The sequence below is a fragment of the Acomys minous genome (genome assembly GCF_964271855.1).
Source record: "Acomys minous genome assembly, chromosome: 17".
Taxonomy (NCBI): Eukaryota; Metazoa; Chordata; class Mammalia; order Rodentia; family Muridae; genus Acomys; species Acomys minous.
The window spans coordinates 47,880,744-47,907,914 of NC_140500.1; the positions used below are offsets into that span (position 1 = coordinate 47,880,744).

The 27,171-nt window shown below is 40.4% G+C and overlaps 2 protein-coding genes across 3 annotated transcripts in view; one reads left to right on the plus strand and one right to left on the minus strand.

Annotated features, from left to right (window-relative positions):
- The window catches only part of TAFA1 (TAFA chemokine like family member 1), a 533,282-nt gene that overhangs the window by 464,018 nt on the left and 42,093 nt on the right, over positions 1–27,171 (minus strand). The gene's annotated exons all lie outside the window — the stretch shown is intronic.
- LOC311587762 (nuclear pore complex protein Nup50-like) lies at positions 13,865–15,596 on the plus strand. Its single transcript, XM_084764928.1, has one exon. It carries the CDS (start codon positions 14,077–14,079, stop codon positions 15,361–15,363), a length of 1,287 nt encoding a protein of 428 aa, XP_084621054.1. The 5' UTR covers positions 13,865–14,076; the 3' UTR covers positions 15,364–15,596.

Consider the following 27,171-nt stretch of genomic DNA (forward strand, 5'->3'; position numbering starts at 1 on the left):
TTTCCCCGATGGCTAAGGATAGTAGGCATTTCTTAATGTCATGGTCCCTCAATGGCTTTGGGTATATGTTCATTATATGCCCCATGGTTGGTAATGCTGTTAGGAGCTGTGCCCTTATTGGAAATAAGTCACTGGGGGCAGGGCTTTGAGGGTTCCAAACCTTAGGTCATTCCAAGCGCATGATCAGTTTTGTGATTGCAGTTCAAGACGTAAGCCCTCAGATTCCTATTCCTCTTCCCGCCACCACTCTGCCACTATGGAGTCTCACCTTCTTTTTTTTTTTTTTTTACTTGCACATACATTTTTTTAAATTAATTTATTCATATTACATCTTGATTGTTAGCCCTTCCCCTGTTTCCTCCCATTCCTCCCTCCCTCCCACTTCCCCCCTTCTCCTCTCCCCTATGTCTGTGATTGAGGGAGACTTCTTCCCCCTATGTATGCTCTAAGATTATCGAGTCTCTTCTTGGTAACTTGCTATCCTTCTTCTGAGTGCCACCAGGCCTCCCCATCCAGGGGACATGGTCAGAAAAGGGGCACCAGAGTTCACGTGAGAATCAGATCTCACTCTCCACTCAACAGTGGAGAATATCATGTTCGTCGGCTAGGTCTTGGTAGGGGTTCGAAGTTTACTGCCTATTTCTCCTTGGCTGGTGCCTTAGTTTGAGGAGGACCCCAGGACCCAGATCTGCCTGTCATAAAGTTCTTCTTGTAGGTTTCCAGGACCCTATCAAAACGACACTGAGATTCCATCTTACACCCATCAGAATGGCTAAGATCAAAAACTCAAATGACACCACATGTTGGCGAGGATGTGGAGAGAGAGGAACACTCCTTCACTGCTGGTGGGAATGCAAACTAGTACAACCACTTTGGAAAGCTATCTGGCGTTTTCTCAGAAAAATGGGAATAGGGCTTCCTCAAGACCCAGCTATCCCACTCCTTGGAATATACCCAGAAAATGCCCTAACACACAACAGGGACATATGCTCAACCATGTTCATAGCTGCTTTATACACAATAGCCAGAACATGGAAACAGCCTAAATGTCCCTCAGTAGAAGAATGGACTAAGAAACTATGGTACATTTACACTATGGAGTATTACTCAGCTATTAAAAACGAGGAATTCCCGAAAATTGTGGACAAATGGATTGACCTAGAAATTATCATAATGAGTGAGTTCACCCAGAAGCAAAAAGAGACAAACGGTATATACTCACTTATATCAAAACACTAGTCCCAGGGGTATGTCCCATGAAAAACCTTACTTACCAAGAAAGTGGGTCAGAGGAGAGGACATCCTATTGAGTCTTTAGGCGAGAGTAGCATGGAAGAATGGGGAAATAATAGAGTCTCACCTTCTTGAAGCCCAAACAAACTCTTTCTTCTATTATCTGCCTTGGGCGTGGTGTTTTTCACGGTCATAGGAAATTAACTAATACACTCAGTAAAGTGTAAGCTATGTAAGTATGAAGGCCCAGTTCAACCCCCAGGGCTTATATAAGAAAGCTTTAAAGGCATAATGTATGCATTTGTATTCCCAGTGCTAGAGAGGCAGAGATAGGAGGATCTCTGGGGCTTCCTGGCCAACCAGCCTACCCAAATTCAAGGTCAGTCAGAGGCCCTGCAGAAAACAAGGTTATGGTGCCAAGGAAGGATAATCAAAGTTAACCTGTGGCCTCTATATACATGCGCATATACCTGCATATGTGTATGCATATACATACGTAGTTGCACACATATATGCAAACATACACACATACACATGCTACCCTGTCATTCTTCTGTTCCCTGCATCATTGTTATATATGAAGAGAAGACAGTAAACAAATACCTAACATATTTCTTATTAATTTTAAAAAGGGTAGGAGGAAAAGAGAGAGGGGGGTGGACAAAATCTCGTTGAAGCCATAATGTATGATCCCTTTTTGATCAAAGTGTAATTTTGGAGGAAATAAGAAGTTTATGGTTTCCAGTTCCATGCTCTTGGGGTTTGTTTCAGGCAAACCACAGGGCAAGGAAAGACACAAATATGTCTCTATATGAGCAGCTCTATTCCTGAAAGTAGTGGTGCCTACTTAAGTAACATGACCCCAAGTACAGGAATCAGGGTGATTAAAGATTTAAAAGCTTAGAGCCATCAGCATGGCTGTAGTAGGAAGTCTCAAGCCTCAGGACAGCAGAAGAAAATCCAGTGAATATGAACAAGAAGGATCTGTCTGAGCTGGAGAAAACGTTATTTCCAGAATAGGTGCACAAGAAAGCCCTATAAGGAGTACATCAAAGTCTTCACTGGTAGCCTTCTCCCTGAGGCCTAGATCTCATGGTTCTAGAAGGTACTATACAGCCAACAGTCCTCCCCAACTATGGCACCTGTGAACTACAACAACAACCAACAGGGCACAATATACCTTGGCATTAACTAACAGCTCTCTAGTTGGGTTTAAGACCCTATCAACCTGAGGGCTAATATGCCTGGCACTAGAAATCTACCTGAGTGCTAGTAAAGTCATGGATCTTAGAGGAAACCTACAGCCACCATCTCAATAAACGAGTATAATCGCTAACCAAATTCTACGTATGTGTTCTTCTACCCACAGAGAAGTACAGTCTCACCTCTCATCAAGGAAACTTCTCTCTGCCACAGACTGAAACTATTACAGAAAACCATAACCAATCAAAACGTAGACTTGTGGAGCCCAGCCCCAACTGATAAGGCAAAATGACACCTTATACAATGTATTCCAAAGTCCTTCTTGTCACATTTTTCACTTTATGTACATCACACACTGAAACCAGTTATTTAGTTTATCTGCCGCCTAGTAGCTGGTAGGAAATGTTTCGCTGAAAGTAAAGTGGGAGTGTTCATCCTTTCTCCTGTCTCCAGGCACTATGGTTCAGGGTCAAATGGCCAGCAATAGTTTGTTGTCTTTGATTACGGATGACACTGCTGCCAGCGAGGAATGGTAAGAACGGTGATGCCAAAGCAACTGTGGTAAAGCCCGCAAAGTGCAGCCATACCTATCTTCCCAGTTGTGTCTGAGCATTCCTCCTAGTTGTCCTAGCTGTACTTGTACCCACCCTTCTGCCATCCCTGTACGGTGGGGATATACATTTGCGTCATCATTCAGATTCGTGTCATCATATCAACTCCGTAACAGTCAGTTAATGAGTGCTTACTGAACAGGAAGGAAGGAAGGAAGGAAGGAAGGAAGGAAGGCAGGGAGCAAGCAGGAAGGAAGAAAGGAAGGGACACAGAGGAGGAGGTAAGGAAGGAGAGAAAGAAGACGGCTAATTGGTAGAACTGGCATTTAGTAATGTACAACTAAAACCGATATAATTTCCAAATTTAAAGTAGTAACAGAATACAATTTTTATGACACTACAGTTTGTTTCTTCCACCTTCTGGCAAACACTTGGGTTGTTTCCAATTTGGAGCTAATACAAATAAAGAGATGGATAGATGATTGACACATACATGTATACCACAAATCTAAATCTGTATTTCTTTCTACATGCACACATACATTAAATGAAGCATACACATAGTTCTAACAGTTTGTTCTCTCCATCATGCTTATGGGCTCCCTAGCACTAGTCAAGAAATCTTGCTTGATAATGTCAGAAGCGTATGTAAGTAAGCATAGAAGGCAAGACATAGAGACTGTCTCAGAGGCTCACTAGATACCTGGGAAACATGCTTTCGAAACACAGACTTGATTATCCATCTCAGCAAAAGTTCTTATTCTAGTTGGGAAAGTCTTCTCTCAAGACTTCAAAGATCACAGATCAGATTTATATGATCGGATGAAAATGCATTCTGCAGTCATAATAGAGAAACACCAAGTAAAACAAACAACAACAAAAACAAAAACAAAAACAAAAAACAAAAAACAAACAGAAAGCCCTGCAAAGGCAGGCAAATCACTAGTGTAGGAAGCTGTTCTCTCCTCCAGGACTAGGTACGAATATCCTGAGCTCCCCACCCTCACCTCCTGCTGCATTGTAATTCAGAAAAGAGATTAAAATCATTAGTCATTTCAATGTACAGGAAGTCACCTGCATAGTACAAATCTGGGCTTATGTGTGATGCTGTTTTCTTGGGTGCAATTTGATTTACTTATGAACCACAGTTCTGGGACCAATCTCAGAATCTACCAGGCAAAGTGACAGCTAACTGAAATGCACACAGCAAGATTTTTTTTTCTCGAAAGAAGTTTTTTTTCTCTTGAAAATGCAGATATGTCCCATAATTTGAATTAAACGCTTTAATGAAGAAAATAAAGATTCCTAGAGTCTGCAAATGTGTCCATCTTACTAAGTTTATGTGAGGCAATTTTATTATTAAAAATATATAACAGCAGAAAGTGACAAAAAAATACACAAAGTGTGAAATGTTTTCAAAGGCATTAAAAGGCTTTCTTGGGCAAGTTATGTTACAATAAAATATTAATGTGTGCTCATTTGTCATGTGTTAATTAGCAGGATAAGCTGTAGGAAGTCCGGATTACCATGCAAATGTTAATTAGGTCATAATTTATGTCAAGCATTTCTAAGTTTAGGAGAAAGGCATCTCATTTAGCAGCAGATGAACTTTAGAGGTAATTTGCATATGCAAGTACTCCTTTTCTACTTTAATATGACAGTTGCTTCATTTTAATAAATACAAAAAAATATTCAAATAATAGCAAATTCTGGGGTGACTTGCTTAGTCAGAGGATATGTCTGGGAGATGGGAAGTGATAATAGTTCTTCCATCACCAGTCAGACTGAAAAAATGCTTCCGAGATATCACCCCTGTAAGAACAAATAGACTGGGCTATGGAGATTGCTTAGTGCATAAGAGAACTTGTAAGACAAATAAGAAGAAGAAGACCTGAGTTCAAAGAAGGCCATGGTCCTGTGAGCCTCTTATCACATCATCGGGTGAGGGACAGAGACGGATGGATCTTACGAGCTTGTTGGCCAGCCAGCCTATCTGAAAATGTTGGGTTTGGGGTTCCCTGTCAAGATGGACTATGTCCTTAAACTATGAGTCAAAATCAGCCCTTCCTACCTCAAGGTGCTTCTATGGGATATCTACTATAGTGATTAAAAAAAAAAAGTAGCTAATACAAAGTTGTACTGTAAGTTCAGAGAACATGCCATGCTGTTTGTTTGCACTATAATTTTGACATTTTTAATGTTTTTATGAACTTTATTATTTAAAAAACCTGAAAATAAAAAAGTTCACATATGGAAATTAATTCTGATTGTTTTTATTTCAAATTCATTTCTTTGTGTGACCATGAAGAGACACCCTGCCTTTGATGAAGAATAGGAAGTATAGTCAGAGAACTCAAAAGGGCAGAGCAAGTCAGTCACTTTCCTCCTCTGTCCCGGAGGACCTTCCTGGAAATGAAATTATTTCACTCTCAAAAAGAAGAGGCCTCACCTGGATTCTCTAAATAGACCTTTATTGGCAGCTAGCTCTATTCTTCATTCACAAACCTGCTCTACTTCGGAATCTATTCTCTCATGACTCTGTGCATAATCCTGAGTGCTTATATCCTGTGTAAAATGCTTCCGTTATTCAGGCTTCTATCCACTTTTTTCAAGCTTCCGATGATACCGAGCCCCCAGTGGGGTGATGAACAAACAGGACCCTCTCTGATGCCCAGACTCTTTCTAACACTATAGTGCTAACCGTGATACTTACTTGGACCTCATGTTCCAACACTGACTCCCGCTCCATCCTGCCAACCTAGTTCTTTTTCGTAGGACTTCTGCTTCCCTCTCTCCCTGAAGCATACCAACTACGTTAAGGGTGGAATCCTTCCTATAAGAAGAAATCAATCACCATGTTTCTGTTAAATATTATACTCGTGTCTTTTTCACAATAAGAATGCAAAATTCAGATTCTGATGTGAGAGGGATATCTTTCTCAAAGTCTGTTGCCTGCTATTAATATCCTCATCTGTTTGTAGCATGGATAGAACAGACTCTTCTATAGCCTTGCAAGGAGCTTTCTACTACATATGGCATGGATGAAACAAGCAGGCTCCTATGTGGCCCGCTGTGACACTTTTCAGAGGGAAGTGTTTCACAGTGCTGTTGGTTTCTGCTGTCCATTCAGTTTAAGGCAAGTTCACTTCCTGTGAGTGGCTCTGTCCAAACAAATCTGAGAGATAAACTTGTGACACTCAGTAGGGAGCTGGGGAAAAGGTTAAGTGTGAGACATTGAAAAGGAACATGAGGGCTGCCTCAAAGATAACAAGCTATGTCAAGCTCAATGCAGGATCAAGTTTGTGGTGGTTCAAGTAAGAGTGGCCCCCAGGGGTTCATATATTTGAATGCTTAGTCACTGGGGAAAAGATTAGAAGGTTTAGAGGGTGTAGCCTTGTAGGAGGAAGTGTGTCATTGGGAGTGGGCTTTGTGATTTCAGAAGCCCATGACAGGCCCAGTCTCTGTCACTTTTGTGGATTAGGTGTAGCTCTTAGTTACTTCTCCAACACCATGTCTGCCTGCCACCATGTTCCCTGACGTGGGGATAATGGACTGAGCCTCGGAAACTGTAAGCGGGCCCCAATTAAATGCTTTCTTGTATAAGAGTTGCTATGGTCACACTATGTCTTTACAGCAAAAGAACAGTGACTAAGACAAAGTGAAGTCATCCACCCTAACAAGATGGCTTTGTGATGGTGAGATTCAAAGAAGCCACGTTTTCATTATGTAGGACTTACGCACTAAAAAGAACAATCAAAAGCTAGCTAATTGAATTATCCACGAGTCCATTTAAAAGAGAAATATTGCTCAATAAAATTATATAGCCTCTCTCCAGCCCACCTCTTCACTCTTTTATCTTTCCCCTAATGCATATCTACCTGACATCCACGAGGAAGAGTCACAGCTCAACAGGAAACTGAGCCCACATCACAGTGGACACATTCATGGGGCTCCAGAAGATGTCATTCACGAACAAATAAGCTTTCTTTTAACCTCAGTGTAGAGATTCCTGGCAATGCACCCACATGCCAAATGCTGTTCTAGAATATTTCCATGCCCTAATGTATCTTTGCCTGAAATTATATTATTCTACCTTTATTTCTTCAAGATCAAATGTCATAGCCTTAAAATTATTTATAAACACTAAAATAACATCATATACCTTGGAGTCACAAAATGAAGTTCCACTAGTCACTGTGTACTCAGGGTCTGATTTCTACAATGGAACCAGTTGATATAAAAACTATAGTGATGAAGTTTTGGTGGATGAGGCTGCTGTAACTGTGCTGAGACACAGGAGAGTACAGTCACTGCCAGGAGACAGATAGGCACTGACCACTTAGGAAGGCCACACCTATAAAGGAAGAAAAGGATTCTAAAAGAGCATACACACACACACACACACACACACACATGCATATACACACATATATATGTGCTGCTGAGATATGAGCAGCAATGTGTTTGTGTATGTGTGTGTGTGTGTGTGTGTGTGTGTTGTGTATGAGTGTGTCTGTGTCTGTGTCTTGGTGATGGGAATCAACTTAGATATTGGGGATGCTAAGTGAGTGTTATATCATTAAACACTATGCCCTAGTTTTCTTTCTGTTGCTTTGATAAACACTATGACCCAGATGACTCTGCTTTGTGTCAGAGTAACAAAACCTAACCAGCACACCATATAACCCTACTGACAAGAAAGATTCACTCACACCTAGGAATTTCAGCTTATGCGCCATTCTAAGTGCAAGCAATTATACTCTCTAATGGTACTTGAATTTAGAACGCCTAACAGTCTGTAAATCAAACTAGTATACTTCAGTAAAGTTCTTATTTCACTGAATCTTTAATTCATTTAGTTAAGCTTTGCCCTTGGCTAAATTGCAGACTAGATAAATATTATCCATGGGGCTTTTTTGTCTGAGTTTGGCTTTTTATATCTGCTATCTTGCACACAAATATTCCATCATCCAAACAGTGCTGAATGCTCAAGTCTCATGTACATGACTGCACAATCTAGGATGTACCCTTCAAATACATTCCTATATACGTTAATATACCACCTCTTAATTGCATATAACATTAGTGTACTATACATAGTACATACATAGTATACTGTATTGCTTAGAGAATAATAACAGAAAAGTCTACACGTGTTCAGTACACATGCAGCTCTCTTTTTCCAAACAGTTCAGTCCTCAGTTGAATCCATGGGTGAAGATGTCATGAATAGAGACACCACTATAATGAGTGTCCTATGCTGTCAGAGATGCCAGGGCTCTTTAGTGGCACTACTTGTACAGTCTCCCTTTTAGCTCTCATAACTCATCTGTCCTTTGTTCTACATTATTAGAGACATGTTCGCTACCTTCCTTGACAAGGAATCAAGGCCAGGCTATCTGAGTTCAAATCCCACCTCTGCTACTTACTAATTCTGTGACATTAAATTTATTTGTCTTTTCTGCCTCAACAGTGGCAGTACAGAGAAAGGGTGATACCTGTTTATGTGGCAACACTTTGTGGACCGTGAAGGCTTCAGAGGAACAAGGATTGTTAGCACTCTGTTGCAGCAAGTTCATATTTCAGTTTTTATGATATGCCAGGAACTCTGTGAATATGTTATACAATGTATACAAATTATCCCCCCCAAAAAAAACCAACAAAAAATAAATAAAAATTTAAAAAACCAAAGTATACAAATTATCATGGCTGATGTTCTTCACAATCTAAGATATTTATTATAATGCCCATTTTACAGATGACTAAACAAGGCTCAGTGTTGCTAAACAAATTCTGAAGGTCACAGCATGACTATGTAATAGAGCTGTGGGCTGTGATTTCACCAAGCTCTTGTACCTTTATGATTGCACCTTTATGCACAGAAATGGTTATCAGTGCTGCCTCTAGTATGCATGACACATGTAGGAATGAATATTTTTAATGAGGTCACACCACTGCGTTAGTTACTTTTCTGTCGCTGTGAGTACTGTGACAAAACACCATGAGCAAAGCAAACAAAGACATTATCCAGGCTTATGGTTGCAGAGCGTTAAGGGTCCACAAAAGTGAAACAAAGCCATGGCAGCAGGGCCAGGAGGCTCAGGGCTCACATCATAAACCAAAACCATGAAACAAAGTGCGAACTCCAAAATAGAGTGAGTCTTTAAACCCTCAAAGCCTCGCTGCAGCGACATGCTTCTGCCAACAAGGCCACACCTCCTAAGCCTCCTCAAACAGTGCCACCAAGGAGGGACCAAGCATTTAAACGTGTGAGACAATGGGAGAGATTTCTCATTTGAACTACCACAATCATCAAGAAACTGCTGTATACGAGACAATTTGAAACATGAACAGATTATTTCATAGTTTTGGAGTTTAGATTAAAAATGTACCTTAGGAGACAAAAATCAAGGCGTCGTCAGAGTTACATTCTTTCTGAAGGGTCCAAGTGAGAATCTTCTCCTTGCTGTCTCTGGCTTCCCCTCTACCTTTGAATTATCACCGGGCCAGCAGTTCTGTCATTGCCGCTGCCATTCTGATGCTGGATGGCTCCTCACCCATCCAGTGATAGAGCTATAGTGGATGCGCTGTTCTACCGAGTCCACCCACTTTCATCAGGACTCTTTACTAACTCACATGAGAAAAGTCCCCTTTTCCATGTAAAATGTCACATTCACAGGATCTGCTCTGGGGCTGAAGAAGGAACACCTTTGGCTAGACCCAATGCTCACATCTTGAAAATATGGAGTTATAAAACTACACCTAAAGAATTGTTTCTAATATAAAAATAAATTTCTTTTATCCTCTCATATTTTATGAGTGGAGGTCCATGTTCAAGTGAGACTGTGAACTTGATATTTTCTCCCCAACTTAGTGAATTAAGTTGTCAGTCATAGGAGGAGAAAGAAGATGCCCAGTGTCACCTCTTTCCAGTACTGATGCAGGAGACTGGCTTTGGTGGCTATGAGAGCTAGTAAAGGCAATCAGCCCATAAAGTAGATAGTAGAGCTGTGAACCATAGGTAGCCTTTGTGCTCTCACATGACAATCTACATACAGAGTGCACATATCTATCCTGGTTCCCTTTGTAGGGTGTAGGACATACATGACTCTGACCCCCAAAAGAACCTTTCTGTGCCCCCACTCAAGAAAGAGAACTGTTGGGCAGGGGCAACAGGATTCTATGACAGATATTAGAGAGAGAGAGTGGCTTCACTGCAATCAAATAATAATTACCAGGCTTGCCTATTTATCATTAAGCATCTTATTATAAGTATAGCCAATGGAAAAACTCCCTTGCTGTGACAAAATCAGCTTACCATGGGCAAGGAGTGGATCTGAGTACAAACAAGAGCTCATGCACTCATCATAAACTGCTGTTTAATGCTCTCATACCACACAGTACCTCCAGTGTCCCCTACAAAATTCCAGCTGGAGCTTTCTGAACTACATGTTGTTTTTCATACTGGAACTCAAATCAAGTCACCTTGTCCAAGATCAGATGACTGGAAATACCTAGATTTTCATGCTGTCTAGGAAGAACTCTTAGCCATGGACTCTTGAGGATTACTATGCCAATTCTCAGGCACCTTCACTCTGCACCGGGAATTTAAGGACATTTTTATTTTTCCCTAGTTCTCATTTTCCCATAGGATCAAGCTGTTCACTGTGCTACATTAATGTCTTCTGGGCCAGCTGTTTTACCTTCATTGTTTCAAACTAATATGTCCTTCTCTCAATCAAGAGAAATTTCACCTTCGGATCCACTCATGGCATCAAGATATTTGGAATTAAAGAGATAAAAGAAAGTGAACTATCAAAGTCAAACCAAGATTGTACAAAGAAAAGCAGCCCAAATTTGTCTAAAACTGGTGGGTTTTTTCCTTTCATTTGGTTTGATTTTAGCTTTGTTTTTGTTTGTTTGGGAATACAGGGCTTTCTGTGCTGCTGTGTGACAAAGTCCTAGGAAAATCACGATGAACTAGGCACTTCAGTTAAAAACCAAAGTAGTCTTAGAAAAGGACATTAAAAATATTAAATTTGCACTTTGCACATATGTGTATCTGCACACACATGTATTGGAGATCAGGAGACAACTTACAGGAGTTTCTCTCTGCTTCTACCATGTGTATCTCTGGTACTGATGATACTGAACTCAGCTTTATCAGGCTAGGCAGCAAATGCCCTTATACCTGCTAAGCCATCTCAGAAGCCCCAGGAAAGACATCTTTAGAACTGACCCTAGAAGAGGGTTCAATGTGTAGAATATTTACCTTGCAAGTCTGAAGACTAGAGATCAGATCTCCAGAACTGACTTAAAGTTGAAGTAGGCATGGCAGCTGTTTGTAGTATCAGCACTTGCAAGGGAGAAGCAGGGGATGATCAGAGCAAGCTGGCTAGCTAAACTAGCCAGAATAGATTATCTCCAGGAGGCTCAGAGAAACCCTGACTTGCTAAATAATGTGGAGAATGAGGCAGGTAGGAACAAGATGTCAACTTTGATCTTTCACATAAATGCACTCCCAGATGCATGTAAACATGCATGCAAACACGTCACACGCACATACACACACACAGCGGGCTTAAGGATAGAATTAACCTTAGAAGCTTGAAACTGACCAACTCAAACAAAACTACCCTTACTGTTTGGACACACATGTATGGTATGCCATCAGAATTGTCAGCACTCTTCCCTGATTTAACCTGGGATGGGGCATAGTGAGCGGATACTGTCATTTGTGTGATCTCTCTGGCACCTAAGAAATACAGTGGTAAGTGTCATTGGAATGATTATGGAACCCCAGAATGGTGCCAAGTCTCATGAGAAGAAAGAAGGAAAAGACAGGAAGAAAGTTCTATGAATACTAACTCAAGGCAAGGAAGAACGCCAGCAGGTTTGAAGGACAACATGAAAAGACTCTCATCTTTGCAGATGGAAGGGAGATCAGATGGGAAGGAAACGTGGGGAGAGCTAACATAATAGAGGAAAAACACAGCTACCTCTTCATACTTAAGAACGAAGCTGAAGTTTTGAGCCAAGAGAAGGCTTTGGAAGATGACCATATTGCTGGCCTCAAGGTCTACCCCATGGTCTGATAAGCAAGGTCAAGTTTTAGCATGGCTTGATGAAGAGAGTACCAATTCTAGAAAGTATAAATTATTCAATTATGCCATTTCACAATCAGATGGACAGATTCCTCTGAAACTAATACATGTGCTTGCTAATAGGTCTTAATACGTGTGTACCTTTGGGTAGGGAAAGGGAACAAGATATAGGGAAGGCAACGTTACTGCTATGGAGGCTGAGTACATAGAGAACAGTAGACTTGGACTTTCCCAGGTTCTGCTCTTCACCCCATGAGTAGCTTTCAACTGACATTCATAGTCAGAATAAATATCCGCTTTCTGCCCACCAGATGGGCCATCTCCTAGACTTTGCCCATGGAGGTCATAACCTTGTCACCAAGGATGATCGGTGGCTTGTCAGTGAGCCAACTGCCTCCCTTTCCATCCCTCTGTATCCCTGAGATTATGTTTGTGTGATGTTTTGTTTTCCACCAGTGAAAGTTCTGGAACTCAAATCTTTGCCTGGGGGTAGGCTTGCAGGATAGGCCAGCCCAAGACACAGAGATAAAATTCTCAACACTAAGATTTAGGAGTATCCTTTATCATCACCAAAAATGAAAAAGAAAAGGAACACACTAAAGAATTTGAGGATCTTAATACTTTAGATAAGTAGCAGTTCACAGGCAGATTTTTTTTGGGGGGGGGGCAGAATCTGGACTTTAGTAGCTACATTAAATATTTGCTGAATAAATGAATGAAAGCAAATAACATTAATGCTAACCACTTCCATAACTCACCGGGGTGGCAAACTTTGCCTGTAAAATGATAAATGACAAATAGTTTAGGTTTCATAGGGAACTCAGTGTCTGTCATAACTATTTATCTCCACCATTGTATAAAAGCAGCTGTGGACAATATATAATGAATATAGATGCATTTCAATAAAATTTTATTTGTAAATACATGCCAGGCCACAAGGCATGGTTTACTAATCTCTGGTATAATTATGTTGGTTTGACTACCAAATAAGTTAGAGAGAATCCAGATAAAATGAGGTATTTCTAATGGCTATTTTGAGGCTTCTAAAAATACAAATGTATTTTATAGTGATTTTATTATTTGAGGTACTCTGCTTTGCTAGAAGCCTGACTGATAAATTGAGTGAATCTATATCATACAAATTATGAAGAAATGAAATATCACACAATAAATAGCAAAGGCAGATACCATCTTGAAAGGAGAGGAACTCCAGCAGTTCTCTATAAAATGCAATTCTACCTTCAATGGTTTCAGTTACAAGCAGCTAACTGTGGTATGAAAATATTAAATGGAAAATTCTAGAAATAAACACCAGATAAGTTTCAAATAACCTTGTTAAAGTACTTTATTATTGCTATTGGTGTTATAAACCTATTTTTAAAAACTACCTTTAAAGGGTATATATACATAGTAGTAACCGTGGCTCATACTTGCCATACGTGCTATGCATATACATGCATGCATAGACACATACATATGTACACAAACTTAGTTCGGTGATATCTACAGTGACAGGCATTCACTAGGGGCCTGGAACCTATTGCCTTGGTAAAGCGGAAGATCACTACATGTACCTTAAAGATGGACAAAAAAGATAAGGAAGAGAAATACAGGAAGGCAAAGCATCCCGAAGACAGATGTGATGTTTTAATTCCTATCAGAAAAAGACATAGTAGGTTTTGCTTGTTTTGCTTCTGGATATCCACGTTTCTCAGGCAGTCAGAGCGAGGCCCTCAGTAAAATCCGTTAAATTTTAAATGGCTCTAAGATTCCAGACTGGAGCGCGCCGTGCTGTCGCCGTTCCCCAAGTGGTGTCAGGCCTAGACGTCCCTCCGCTGAGTGCGGGCCACAGAGGATGATCATGAAGAGTTTTTGGAGACGCCAAACTTGCTGACTACCAAATCCCTCCAGGCGCCCAATAGAGACAGCTCCTAGGACCCACGGAGAGCTGAGGGGACGCTGAGGGAGAGTGAAAAAAAAAATACATGGCCAAAAAAAATGCCAAGAAGGAAGTGACCGCCAACAACTGGCCTGAAGACGCTGAAGAGGCGGGAACATTCTCACTGGCCAGCGAGGATGTCCTCAAGAATAGAACCATAAAGAGAGCCAAACGGAGAAACGGCCAACTCCAGACCAACGGTAGAGGGACTGCCCGAGGGAGGAAAAGGGGAGGAGAAAGCCCTGGAAAGAAGCCTCTGGAAGGATCAAGAACCAGGAAGAACACAGCCAGGGCCACAGCAGAGCCTGAGGCAGCCTTGGGTTCTGTAACTGCAAATGGTCCCACCCCTTTGGACCATGAACAGGTCTTGGATCCTCAAACTTACGGCCACAGTCAGATTCCTGTCCCTCCCCGCCTTGCTTTCAGTCAAGCCTTCGCTGGTAGCGTCTACCACAGGCAGTTGACTGGCCTGAACTGCTCCGTCCGAGACTGGATAGCGAAGCACGTGAACGCAAATCCGTTCTGTGATCTGACGCCTGTGTTTAAACAGTATGAGAAATACTTAGCTGCCATCGAAAAGCAGTTCCACAGCAGCTTCTGCTTTCTGTCTGAAAGCGAGCCCAACAGGGGCTTGGTCGGGACACAGCCCGCTTCCTTAGTTACTGGCGCTAACCTACAACCAGAGTTGGTCACACCCGAAAAGACAGAGTTTATGTCTGAAAGGAAAGCAGATGCTCCTCTACAAGGAGCAGTAAGTGGCTCGGCAAGTAGCTTTGGCAAGAACACTGAAAGCTCAGTGTGGGCATCCTTTAGCTCTGGTTCTATGAACGCTTCATCGTCCACCAGAAACTCCAGGTTAACTGGTAAACGTACCACCCAGAGGAAACGAGTATCTGCGAAAGCTCTGCGGAGTCCAGCACAAGGCAGCAGTGATGAGTGCAAAGGCAAAGGGGATGAGCCGCCCGAGGTGGTCCTTGTTGAAGAGGAGGAGGAGAGCACTTTCTACTCCAAAAAGTGTAAACTATTTTACCAGAAAGACAATGAATTTAAAGAAAAAGGTGTAGGCACGCTGTATTTAAAATCCACAGCGAATCAGAAGACGCGGCTCTTAGTGCAAGGTACCAAGTTAGGCAGCGTACTCCTGAACATTCTGATGCCGCCCAATATGCCGTGTACCCGAATGGGGAAAAATAACATCCTCTTCATCTGTGAACCCAATCCACCGCTTGATGAGATGAACACCACCATCGAGGTCACCATGCTAATTCGGGTGAGAACAAGTAAGGATGCAGATGAACTACACAAAATTTTACTGCAAAAAATGGATGCCTGAACATGCAAAATCCACTGAGGAGCTTACCAACTTCTTGCTATTTTTGCTCTGCCCCTCAAACGTAGTTTTCACCTTTTTGCTTATGACACCCTAAGAACTTCCATATAACGAAACTGTCCTAAGCTCAACTAAGGCCAACGAAAACTTCAGTGTTCCGTGGTGTGTGGAGTGAGTGCTCTACCTCTTTAAGAGCTGCCTAACATGCAAAATACATTCAAATAAAAAGGTTTTAAATTTTATTTTAATATTTATTTTTTACTAAATTAACTATAAGACATTTCTTTAAAAAATTAAGTGGTCTATCTATGCGGAGAATCACATTTTTTATAGGTCAATAATTTTTTTTATTAATTTATTCTTGTTACATCTCAATGGTTATTCCATCCCTTGTATCCTCCCATTCTTCCCTCCCTCCCATTTTCCCCTTATTCCCCTCCCCTATGACTGTTCCTGAGGGGGATTACCTCCCCCTGTATATGCTCCCTCAGGAGAATGACATTTTAAAGAATTTATCGTAGGATTCACCTTGACATGGTGACTTAGAAGTTTTCTTACTAGGACCACCCTCTTCCAAACCACAGTGTGTTTATCCTCACTTTCAGCCTATCTTCAGTGGCTGTCTCTGCTAGTGCTAAAAAAAATCTCAGAGGCTTTGGGCCAGACCAGGAATAGCTACTGTGGGGTATGATAGCATATAACTGACCCTCCAGAGCAGTGGTTCTCAACCATCCTAATGCTATAGCCTTTTAATACAGCTCCTCATGTCGTGGTGCCCCCAACCATAAAGTTACTTTCATTGTACTTCCTAACAGTAATTTTGCTACTGCTATGAATCGTAATGTAAAGATCTGTGCTTCCCAACGGTCTTAAGCAGCCTTTAGGAAAGGGTCCTTTGACCCCCAAAAGGGTTTCAACCCACAGGTTGAGAAACTCTGTTCTAGAGCCATTCTGATTCCATCGGTGTGTATGTATTCTGCCACCCTTTCACCAGTTCGTATCACCAAGGAGAAAATAAGTGGTAGGTGGTGCTGGTGACATAAATGTCTCCTATCCAAAGTGAGACAAATGGTTTCTGTTTGTGAAACAAAAGCAAGTTTCCCGGATGGAGAGTGTCACTCTTTGTAAGTTCAATGTTTTTTTTTATTCAAACCAACTGTAAAATATTATTATCCCACTAGAAGTGCAATCAAATCTTTGAGAGCCACTTATTATATCTGTGTGAGTCATAAGTACTTTTCAAAATTAGCCATTAACACTGGATTAAGATCCAAAAAGTGAACCAGATAGGAACATTTATATGGTTCAGTGTTGTGTCAGGAACGCAGTGGGAATTACAGATGAGTAAGTTACCAAGCAGAATGGCAGGTAAGACAAACGGAGTTGACCAAACTAGGTATAAATCCAGAAGTCAAAGCTGACTAGAGCGAAGCTTTCAAACATGCCTTGTAAGAGTGTACAGGCTGGGAACTGCGCAAGGCCTCCAATCAAAACCTCACGCCTTGGTTGTAGTGTGCGTCTTCTCAGAGGATAGCCTCCTTTAATCATCACAACTTTTTCACATGGGCAGCAGGAAGGTGGAAATGGTAATAAGCACATAGGTCTCACAGTACCCATAGGAGCCTGCTGATGGTCAGGTGTAAGCTAAGGTCATTAAGAAAAGACTTAGCAGGCTGGGTGTGGTGGCACATGCCTTTAATCCCAGCACTCGGGAGGCAGAGGCGGGCAGATTGCTGTGAGTTCAAGGCCAGCCTGGTCTACAAAGCGGGTCTAGGACAGCCAGGGCTTCACAAGGAAAAATATATATATATATATTTTGCCCCTTCATGTCCATCTGAAAGTTTTCTTCTTTCCCCTTGTACTTTGATGCCCTGTGTTTGTGGGAGGGGGACAGTGAGTGTATGCTACTGAGTTTAATTATGGTTGTTTGGATAAGCATGAGTCGGGGGCTTCTTTACTAGACTGTAGGCAACTTGTCAATGGCTATTCCACTGAAGAAAATGACAACCCCTCCGCCAGCACCTATAACTGCCTATAATCCCACTGCATGCTGAAATGGTAACGGACCCAATCTGTTTAGGTGCACACAGCTACTGTGAATTCCTGGGCACCTTGGCGATGCTGTGCTCAGCAGACAGTGTTCCTCAGCACTTATCTCCATTTTCTGGCACTCATCTTCTACCTCCCCCCCTTTTAAAATGATGATTCATGAGCCTTAGAAGAGACAATAAAGACATCTTATCTAGAGATGATCACCCCATGCTTATTTAATCACTACATTCTGACCGTTTGTGAGTCTTTGCCCTCTGCAAGATGAGTCTTCCCTGATCAACACCGACTATGGTAGGGGGGACAGAATCAAGAGCCTGAAGACATGGGGACAGACTGTGTACTGCAATCCTCTAGGCATTGCACAGTAATTGGAACTACAAACTTGGGATGCTGAAGTTAGCAGCACTGACTGACTCTGTATAAGACTGGCCATTTGAAACAATTAGTCATGGATGGGGGCTGGGCTCATGAGGTCCTACCCTCCCTGCTGAGCTATTGGTTATGGCTAGATTCTGAGAAAGGGGAGTCATTATCTTGAGTTGTATAACCTACTGGTGAGGCCACCAAACTCCAAAGGTTAGTTGCAAACCAACTATCACACATATTAAACCCCGTGTATTTCAGAACAAAGCCAGTAGACATGAAGATATGGAAAAGAAACTTGATAGGGAAGATTGTAGATTGACATAAAGTGAGACAGATTTAAAAAAAAAAAGGTGTAGGGCTGAGAGTAACTCAAATGTGTCACATACTTGCATTAAATTGCCAAACAGCAAATTTAGAAGGCAGCTTGACACTGTGTCCATTTAACAAAGCATTGGTAGTACCTTCTCCTCTAGGCTCTATGACCGCCCTAACTACCAGGTAGACCCATTTTTTAATTGAAAATTCTCTAGCAAATTTATCTGTCAAGTTGAAAGATTTCCATATTTAGAAATTAAAGAAAGAGGCCATGGTGAGATTTTGATGGGAAAGAGCTATTGGAAATTGTTCCAGTGTGATGAAATTTAGAAGCAAGATCATTTGCATGGGGGTATTCCTCTTCAAAGGCCCACTGTCATATTATTGAGTGTTAAATAGTTATGAATAACAGTCTTACAGACTTTCCATTGCCAGACACCTCTGCAATTTATGGTGAAAAGGCTTCTTTAAATCACAACAAAGACCCAGGTTTTGGAGGCTGTCCGCCGTCAGCTTCAATTGTCCCAGATTGATAGAAAGATATGGAATGCAAGGGACATCATTCGTATTGTCAAAACAATCCTTCAGTGTTTAAATTTGATTTAGGAGAAAATAAATTACACATTTTTCAACAACCAGGCACCCAATAGAGCTTTGTTCAATGATAGTGCCACTCAAAAGAGAAAGAAAGAAAAAAATTATCCTCCATGCATACATGTACTTATCTTGACAAAATATTTCCATCCATCTTTTCAAAGCTCATGAGCCAAAAAATATTATAGTGATAATTTATAAGTCATGTGTGATATTATGACATACACTGTGTCAAATATTAGAGGTTAAGAGTGCAGAAGTGACATATCTAATTTAGGGCCTCAGCCTGGAACTAATGCCAGTTTAAACCAGGTAAATTCTGCCACAGGAGCGAGCATCATTGGCTTCTACTCATGGCATGCCAGTATCTCCCTTTTTCATGGTTAGTACAGCCCACAAAGCCTCTAAAATTGTCAAATGTTCCTTTGATTTGAGCCCTACAGTTCTTATAGGTTATTCAAATATTTTAGTAAATATCTGTAACACATCTGAATCTCAAGAAACATCTAGAAAAATTGTCCTATAGTTTTCCCTCGAAAATAATTCCAATTCATTTTTAATAAAGAGGAAAGAAGAAACAGTGGAATCTAAATAGGTATAATATAAATATTTATTCAGTTCTAAATGTGGCAGATATTACTTCAATCCTAATATATAGACTAACCTATGCAATCCTCCAAATGACCCTATGAAGTAGATGTATTCATCAGCCTTGCTTTATAGGTGAGACAAATATTGGTGAAATAATAAACATTTTGTGTAAATCCTCCACAACAGGAAACCTTCAGGCTAACATTCAAAACCAGGCAGGGTTGCACAGAGCTCATTTCACACCTCTTTATACTATCTACTGAGAATTAAAAGCTCTTTTAGTAAATGTTCTACAGGCGTAAGGGAAGGTGCGTTGGCTCCTGAACACAATGATGGACAACCTTTGACAGTTCATGAATTTTCAATGAGCCAGGGTCACATCCACTTATAGACACATTGTCCATAGCTGCTTTCATGCTACAAGGCCACTCTGAATAGAGGCAACAGGTTATAGAACCTGTTTAAAAAAAACAATTATTGTTATCTTTTTAAAAGCGTGTGTGTTATATGCATGTTGTGCACAATAATGTGCTGGGGTGTGCTCATCCATGCATGTGCATGTAGAGGACAGGGTTGACTGGGTCTCTTTCTCCTTTTAAAATCGCTATCATAGTGTTTGAGACAGGGTCTCTCACTGGACCATTCCTTTAGTTGTGCACATATCTCTGTTCCCTACATTTGTGTGTGTGCTGGGACAGAAGAAACTCATGTCATCATGATTGCATGGTAAGCATATAAGCCACTGAACCATATGTCAAGCTCCCTAATAATTATGAACTGGCCATTTACAGAAGTGTAGAACCTGAAAAGCTTTTCCATTCAGGGTTTGAATTCAGGTCAGTTCTTTAATTAGGTTCTCATCCAGAGGACTCCAATAATGATGGCACAGATGGCCACCAGCAGAGAGATAGAGCTTTCTATGGATCATTCTGGAAAGCATTTATTGATGTAAACTCTATAGTCCTCTAACACTCAGTGAGGTCCTGTTGCATGGCATGACAGAGGCTGAAGGGACATAGCCCAGTGCCCTCTCTATTTCATGCTACACAAAGAGACCTTCTCTCTTGTTGTCTTGGTAATAATTTATCCAAATGTAGGACAAGTGAGATGCTCCAAAGACTATTTCATTTGCTCTCTGAGAAGAGTCAATGAGGACTCCCTCAGTCCGACCCTTGACTAAGACTACTCCAAAATATCACATTTAGTCTCAGTGTCTAGTCTCTAGGACTAGCTAGTTTAAGAACGCAGGTTTCTTGCCTCTCTCCCCTTCTAGCAACTTTTTCTCACTTCCAACATACATTTCCTCTAACTGTCTGCAAAATAATCCTTGAATTCTTATCTCCAGGTCTGTTTCTGAAGAAAAGGAAACTAAAGCATGCCAGGTTCTCTGGCAAAAGCACCAAGATCTGGGAAAACTTTAGAGGCAACCCAGAATACTCGATCAGGGAATTGATGTCAAGACTTGAACTAGGGATGTCTGGCTCCAAAGTCCACACTCTTAGCCAAGCCCTGAGTGTGCCGGCTCAGCTCCCTCTGATGAAGAGAAACCCAAAAAGCATCAGGACCATCCCTGAAAGCTTATTTGGGGAGGAAAAATATTTCATGGGGAAAACTAAACAGAGAAACTTCTCTCCTCATGTCCTTTCCTGGTCTTACCTAGAACAGACAGGGCGTCTCTCCTGGTAACATCTTGCGTGGCACTACCTGAGAGACCAGGAGAGGGACTGACTTTTCCTCCCCCAAGTCACTCATAGGAATTGACATTTATACCTCCTCTTGCTTCTGCTTTACTACCAGACACACGTGGAATACTTCTCAAAGCCCTGTACAGTTACCTTTCCCTGGGCATCAAGACAGACATAAGAATCTCCAATTAGGTTCTATTACTGACACTCAGAATGCCCGTGTGCCGACTAACACAAAGTATGTTTCTATTCTTCATCAGTCTGGGGAAACAGCAAGACCCTCATCCTTGTTCCTCTAAGGGATTAAAATAAAACACATATGTGATTGATACCATTATTCTTCCTCCATAGTCCATGACCCACCATAATGAGAGACATTTTAATAATTTCCCTATCATACATGCATCCTCCCTGGTGGTTAAGCAAGAGGTGGTCCCTAAGGGGAAACATCTTCTATCAACACACCCTTCTGCCTTGGTCCTGCCCCAGGAACTATACACAAACATAAGGAGTTTATTGTTTTTCTGAATATCCTATGTATTGAACAAGAAAACTGAAAGTATCAATGGTCTTCTAAGGAGAACATGGAGAACTAAGGCACAGCAATGATATACATTGGAGAATATGGAATTGGTGCTCTATGGTGAAAGTCCACCCAGCAATAATATGAACTGTTTCTAGCTAACCTTCAAGATCTATGAATCCCTTATGGATGTGTCTTGCCCAATGCATTCTTATAATCATATATATTATATTAATTAGTATAAATTATTTACTTAGAAAGAACGAGAATGTGTCTGACTGACAGAAATTAATCAATTAACAACAAGTGTAACTCATAAAGCAGAAAGGAATGCAGCAGGTCATTCTGGGTTTTGTTATTTCAGTGATTCCATGGTGCCCGGATTTTGCCTGGACTTTTATAAAATTACATCTGCCACTGTCTCGTGATGAGAAGATTGCTTCTGTAGTTGAGGCACAATTCCCCAGGGGCGCCTGGACAAATGCATCCATTCACAGAATTCAAACGGTCAGAGAACAATTGAACCCCCAATGGACTAAAACCTCCAGAAGTTTCTGAAGCCTCCAGATTTGTCACCTGTTACCACTCACTAACCTTGGTAAAATTCTCAGTACATATCCACTCCCCATTTAAATGACCTAGGTGAGCATATGTATGTTCCTTCTAACCAAATGGCTTAACCAACTCTTTCAACTGCTACCTGAGAAAGATGTCTCTATCTGGGCAATTACATAGCACCCCAAGGAAAAAAAGATCCATGGCATCATTCCGGAGAGGAACTTGCCCCTTTTAATTAAGTGTAGCTACTGTCATTCCCATAAGTTAGAGAAGCTTGTTGCAGTAAGCAATGATCAATGAAGAGCTTTGTGACTGGCCAACGTGATGAGACTAATTGATTATTGAATGTTCAGTTCTAAGTGAGACATCTATTTCATTCCATTCAAGAGAAGATTGTAGAAAAATGGGGGAAAAGAATGTATGAGCTGAAGGATGAGGAGTGATGCTGTGAAATTGTATCCTCTGGACGTGACATGGTTGTAGTACCCATCAACTCATACCAGCACTAGCTACCAGCTCAAGATCTGATGAGACTGAGCCTATCAACACTCTCATCATGGGTGGAGGAGGAGCTCTTAAGGCCTCAGTACTCCCTAGGGACAGTTAATGGTTGCTGAAGGAATGGGAGTAATGATCAACATCCGAACAGGCTGTTGGAAATCATCTGTTTAAGAGTCTCTTATACCAAAAGATGGCCGTGTCTCATTCATATCCAGAAAAAAGGACAACGGCTCTGACTGTGCTTAATAATGATGACATGTCTACTCACAAGCCTTTATGAGAATAAGTTGAGAGATAAAGCTCGACAACCAGAATATTAGAATAACAGGTTTTCATAAATAATTTAGAGGGGTAACAGAGGGTACAAAACCTTTATCCAGTTCTTATTGAATACAGTGCTACATAAGAGTTCTGATAATGTATCGTGGGAATAGCATGTATTCAATAGTATTTTCTCTTAAAATATTAATATCCAGTACAGTCCCAATAGTGAAGTGTTTGCTATGGGTTTGATTCCAGTACAAGGAAGAACTATCAATATGCTGTACCTATAGTACTTATAATAATACTTATGAAACTTAATATCACCAGGTTTATCCTTTGTATACACAAAGTATGGCTGCCTATACTATACGGTCCACTCAGGGCCTGGAATCAGACTACCTGAATTCAAACCTTAGATGGACCAGGGTGTTTAGGGTGTTTAGAAAACTAAGCTACTTAACCTCTTTGAACTTTGATCTATTTATGAATTCAGTTGATGATCATCTACACAAGGTGCTTTATGGATTAAATGGGATTATCCATGTACCATACTTATCACGATGCTTGAGTACAATAAGCCTTTAATCAATATTTATTGTCACCAAAGAAGCAATATACTCAGTATCGATCTTATCAGTAAGACAATGAGACCCTAACGGACAATTTTACTGATTTGTCTCCAATTTTCTTGTTTATAGTCAGCTGGTTGCTTTAAATTTTTTTTCTAATGTAGCATTGAAAACTGAAGAACAGAGTTATAAGACAGTGTTTCAATAATGACTCTTTAAAAGTTGGAATCCAGTGTTTTCCAGAACTAATGAAGCGACATTTTAAAGGATGTGGTTAGCCAGGGTTTGTGTGTGTGTGTGTGTGTGTGTGTGTGTGTGTGTGTGTGTGTGTGTGTGTGTAGGGGTGGTGGTGGTTTGGTTTGGTTTGGTTTTTGTTGTTGTTGTGTGTTTGGTTTTTTTTTTTTTTTTTTTTTTTTGGTTAGAGAGTAAATTATTTTATACTGATAGATACAACCAACCTCTAAAATATAAATTATCATGCCAGGCAACAACAACAATCAGCATCTGCGCTTACATAAAAATATTCCATACAGTACAGAAACTAAATAAAGACATAGATTTGCTTCAAATTCTGGAAGCCCATGCCAAAGTAATTATATTATACTCAACACCTCAATTAAAAACAGAGTATCCTCAATGGGAGTATGGCTTACATAAGCCATGAGGATAAGAGAAAATGAATTCCAGTTGATCTAAGAGGAGTGTAAACCTATTAGGAAAAATATGTTGCCAGCACAAAAATGTAATTAAAATATGCCACTAGGCAAATTCCCAAAACTCAGTGATTGTGACAGTACCCTAAAGTTGCTACTCAGATCACTAACAGTTGTTGGTGGCTTGTAATTCCAGCCTTGTTTTGCAAAGTGTTTTTCAAACAAAGTAAGGCTTGGAAAATAACAAAATAATGAGAGATCTGACAATGATTTGAGAACATACCTAGTAGCAGGCTGTTAAATACACTTCTCTGGGCCATCTGTCCCTCTTGTCCCATGCTAGATGACATCATTAACAAGGTAACTCTCTCTTAGAACTATCTCACAGTGGTTATTTTCTTAAAGAATGCACAGTGAGTATTACCAAGCACGTCTGTGGTGTAACTCAAGTCTCAAGATCAAATTTACTAGTCATGTGACCTGGAGTAGAAGCCCACTATTACACAGACATTGGCAAGAGCATATAATGTAGAATAATGGGAAAGAGCTTGAATTTCCTCACCGCATGCCTATAATATTTTCTGCGGCCAAGCAAATTAGCAGCCTCAGTGTTGCAATCTTTTGTGTCTTAGCTTTTGCAGATAACTTGATCATTCATCTAAAAAGTTTGTTTGAACAATGGATTATGCACCTAAAGGGTGTGGAGCCCGTTCCAAGCCTCGGTTCATAAGGTGTCTCACTTTTGCTTTTTGTCCTTTGCCTTGGAAAAAGCAGGAGGTTTCTTCCTATGGCTCATGTTTGTGTTCATCCACCTGAACCAGACATGCAGAACAGAACTGGCCTGGCTGGACCCACAACTCAGAGCAGAACCACTGGGGTCAGCTGATGCCTTCTTACATGAGCCAGCCAAGGTCAGTAGCAGTGTCCCTTATCAACCTGCAGAGGACTGACCTGAAAAATATAAAAATACTCTATTATCTGAGACTGTGTATATATTTTATTACATGACAGTATCTGACTGATACAGTCATGAACAGTGTCTATATGCCAAGCCCAATCACAGGAATTTTGCCAAAGCAATATTTTTTTCCTACTTTAGAAATGGAGCATTGAGGCTTAGAAAATCTTTTTCATTTTTATAATGCCTAATAATAAGTGGATGCTATTCTGTGATTTGAAATTTGGGTCCACTTTCAAATTCTACATTTTCTTCCTCCTTCTGCTGATAAACAATATGTCCAGGTAAGCAAGCAGGACTTTTGTACAGAGAGCATGTATATTTTTAAAAAGTCAAGGCTGGAATAAAATCTGCAAGGTGAGAATAATAGGCATTAAAATCAGTAAAGATATCCAAGGCTGGATCGCAAAGACCTCCTACTGTTGTAGAGTGTTCTTGCTTTACTATGGACAAACGCAATGCATGACTCATGTCTGCAATATTTGCCCTTGAGAAGCTAAAGCAGAAGGATGGAGAATTCAACTCTAACCTGGGCACCATAAAAAAATTTAGAAAGAAACAAATACATACCCACGAGGAAAGGAAAAGAATTCAGATGTTTTTAACTCAGTGGATATTTTATAAGCACTTTGCAAGACACAAGGATCTCAATGGTCAGCTATAAAAAAAATAAAATAAAAGCCCTACCATTATTAAGTTTCCAAGGTAATCGAAAAATAAATTTAAAAATATAGTTGCTATGAAGTAGGGAGAAACACATGCTACTTTGAATGTATAAGCTAAGAGCGGTTTATAAATGAATGAAGAAAGAGATAAAGTTATAGGAAGAACTCAAATCGGGCTAGAGAAACAGCTCGGTGGTGGTTAGAACACTCACTGCCCTTGCACAGGTCTTGGATTTAGTTCCCAGCGCTCACATCATAACGCACAACTCCAGTTCCAGTTGTAACTGGAGTGCCCCCTGCTGGTCATTGATAGCCCTACACACACCCATTCACAAAATAAATCTTCTAAAGCTGGTAAACATATTCATAAAAGCCCTAGGATACCAAACTAACATGGAAAAACCATGCCTTCCAATGAGAAGCCGAGCAAGAAAGAAATCACAGAAATAATTCCAGTCACAACTGTCTTTAAACAAATATTGTAATTAGTCTAACTAATGAAGTGCACAAGTGTATAATGAAAACTTAAAGATACTGAAGAAGATATCAGAAGATGGAAAGACCCTTTTGCTGTGTTTGTTTTGTTTTGCTTTGCTTGTTGTTTGGGTTTCGGTTTGTTTGGTTTTAGTTTTTGTCAACTTGACAAAAGCAGTAATGGGAACTTCAATTAAAGAACTTCCATTATCAAAAAATAAAATAAAATAAAATAAAAAAATAAAGCTTTTATTAAAAGAAAGGAGGGAAGGAAAGGAGGGAGGGAGGGAGGAAGGGGAAAAAGAAGGGAGAAAGAAATGGTAGGGATTCATATTTAAAGGCATGGTATGTTTGTCAGAACGGTACTAAAGTCTTATTTTTATTCGTGGCTTTCAAAAGCAGAATCCTAAAATTAAGGCTCATCATTTTTTTTTCATTTATATCTTAGTGAAAAATGCTACCTGAAATGATGTGAAGGGGAATTCTAGATCAGAAGATGGGGGAGGGGGTAGAATTTTTGAAATAGTTCTGTATGCATCTGTTGGCAATACCCTGATCATCAACAATATAGGAAGAGTTGACTCCGGGAAACAGCATCTAAGACATGCAGAGTCATCCAGGGAAACAACCCAGGAGAGTGAGCCACTTGAATCCTTCCATCTGTCTCAGCCCCTTTCAGAATCCAAGAGAGGGGTGGATTGTTGCTTAGACACCAAAGAAAAAGAACTTACAGAACAGTCTGTGATAAAGAACCTGCTTCTTTATATTTTAGGCTGTAATTAATTTCTTTTCTGAAACAGTAAGTGTTTATGTTGTGTCTGGTGAATCTTTTAATCAACTTTATTGAAAGCACAGCTCCAAATAAGTATATTCATATTTCACTAAGATAAAAATGTCTTTGATTGTGAATTTCTTGTTTTATAGTGTTTTCTTATTGGAAAAGAATTTTTCAAGCAAGTTAGTATTTTCAGTTAATTATTTTCTTTTTTGGTTGTTTGTTTAGACAGAGTCTCACTAAATTATCCAGACTTGTTGCTAACCCA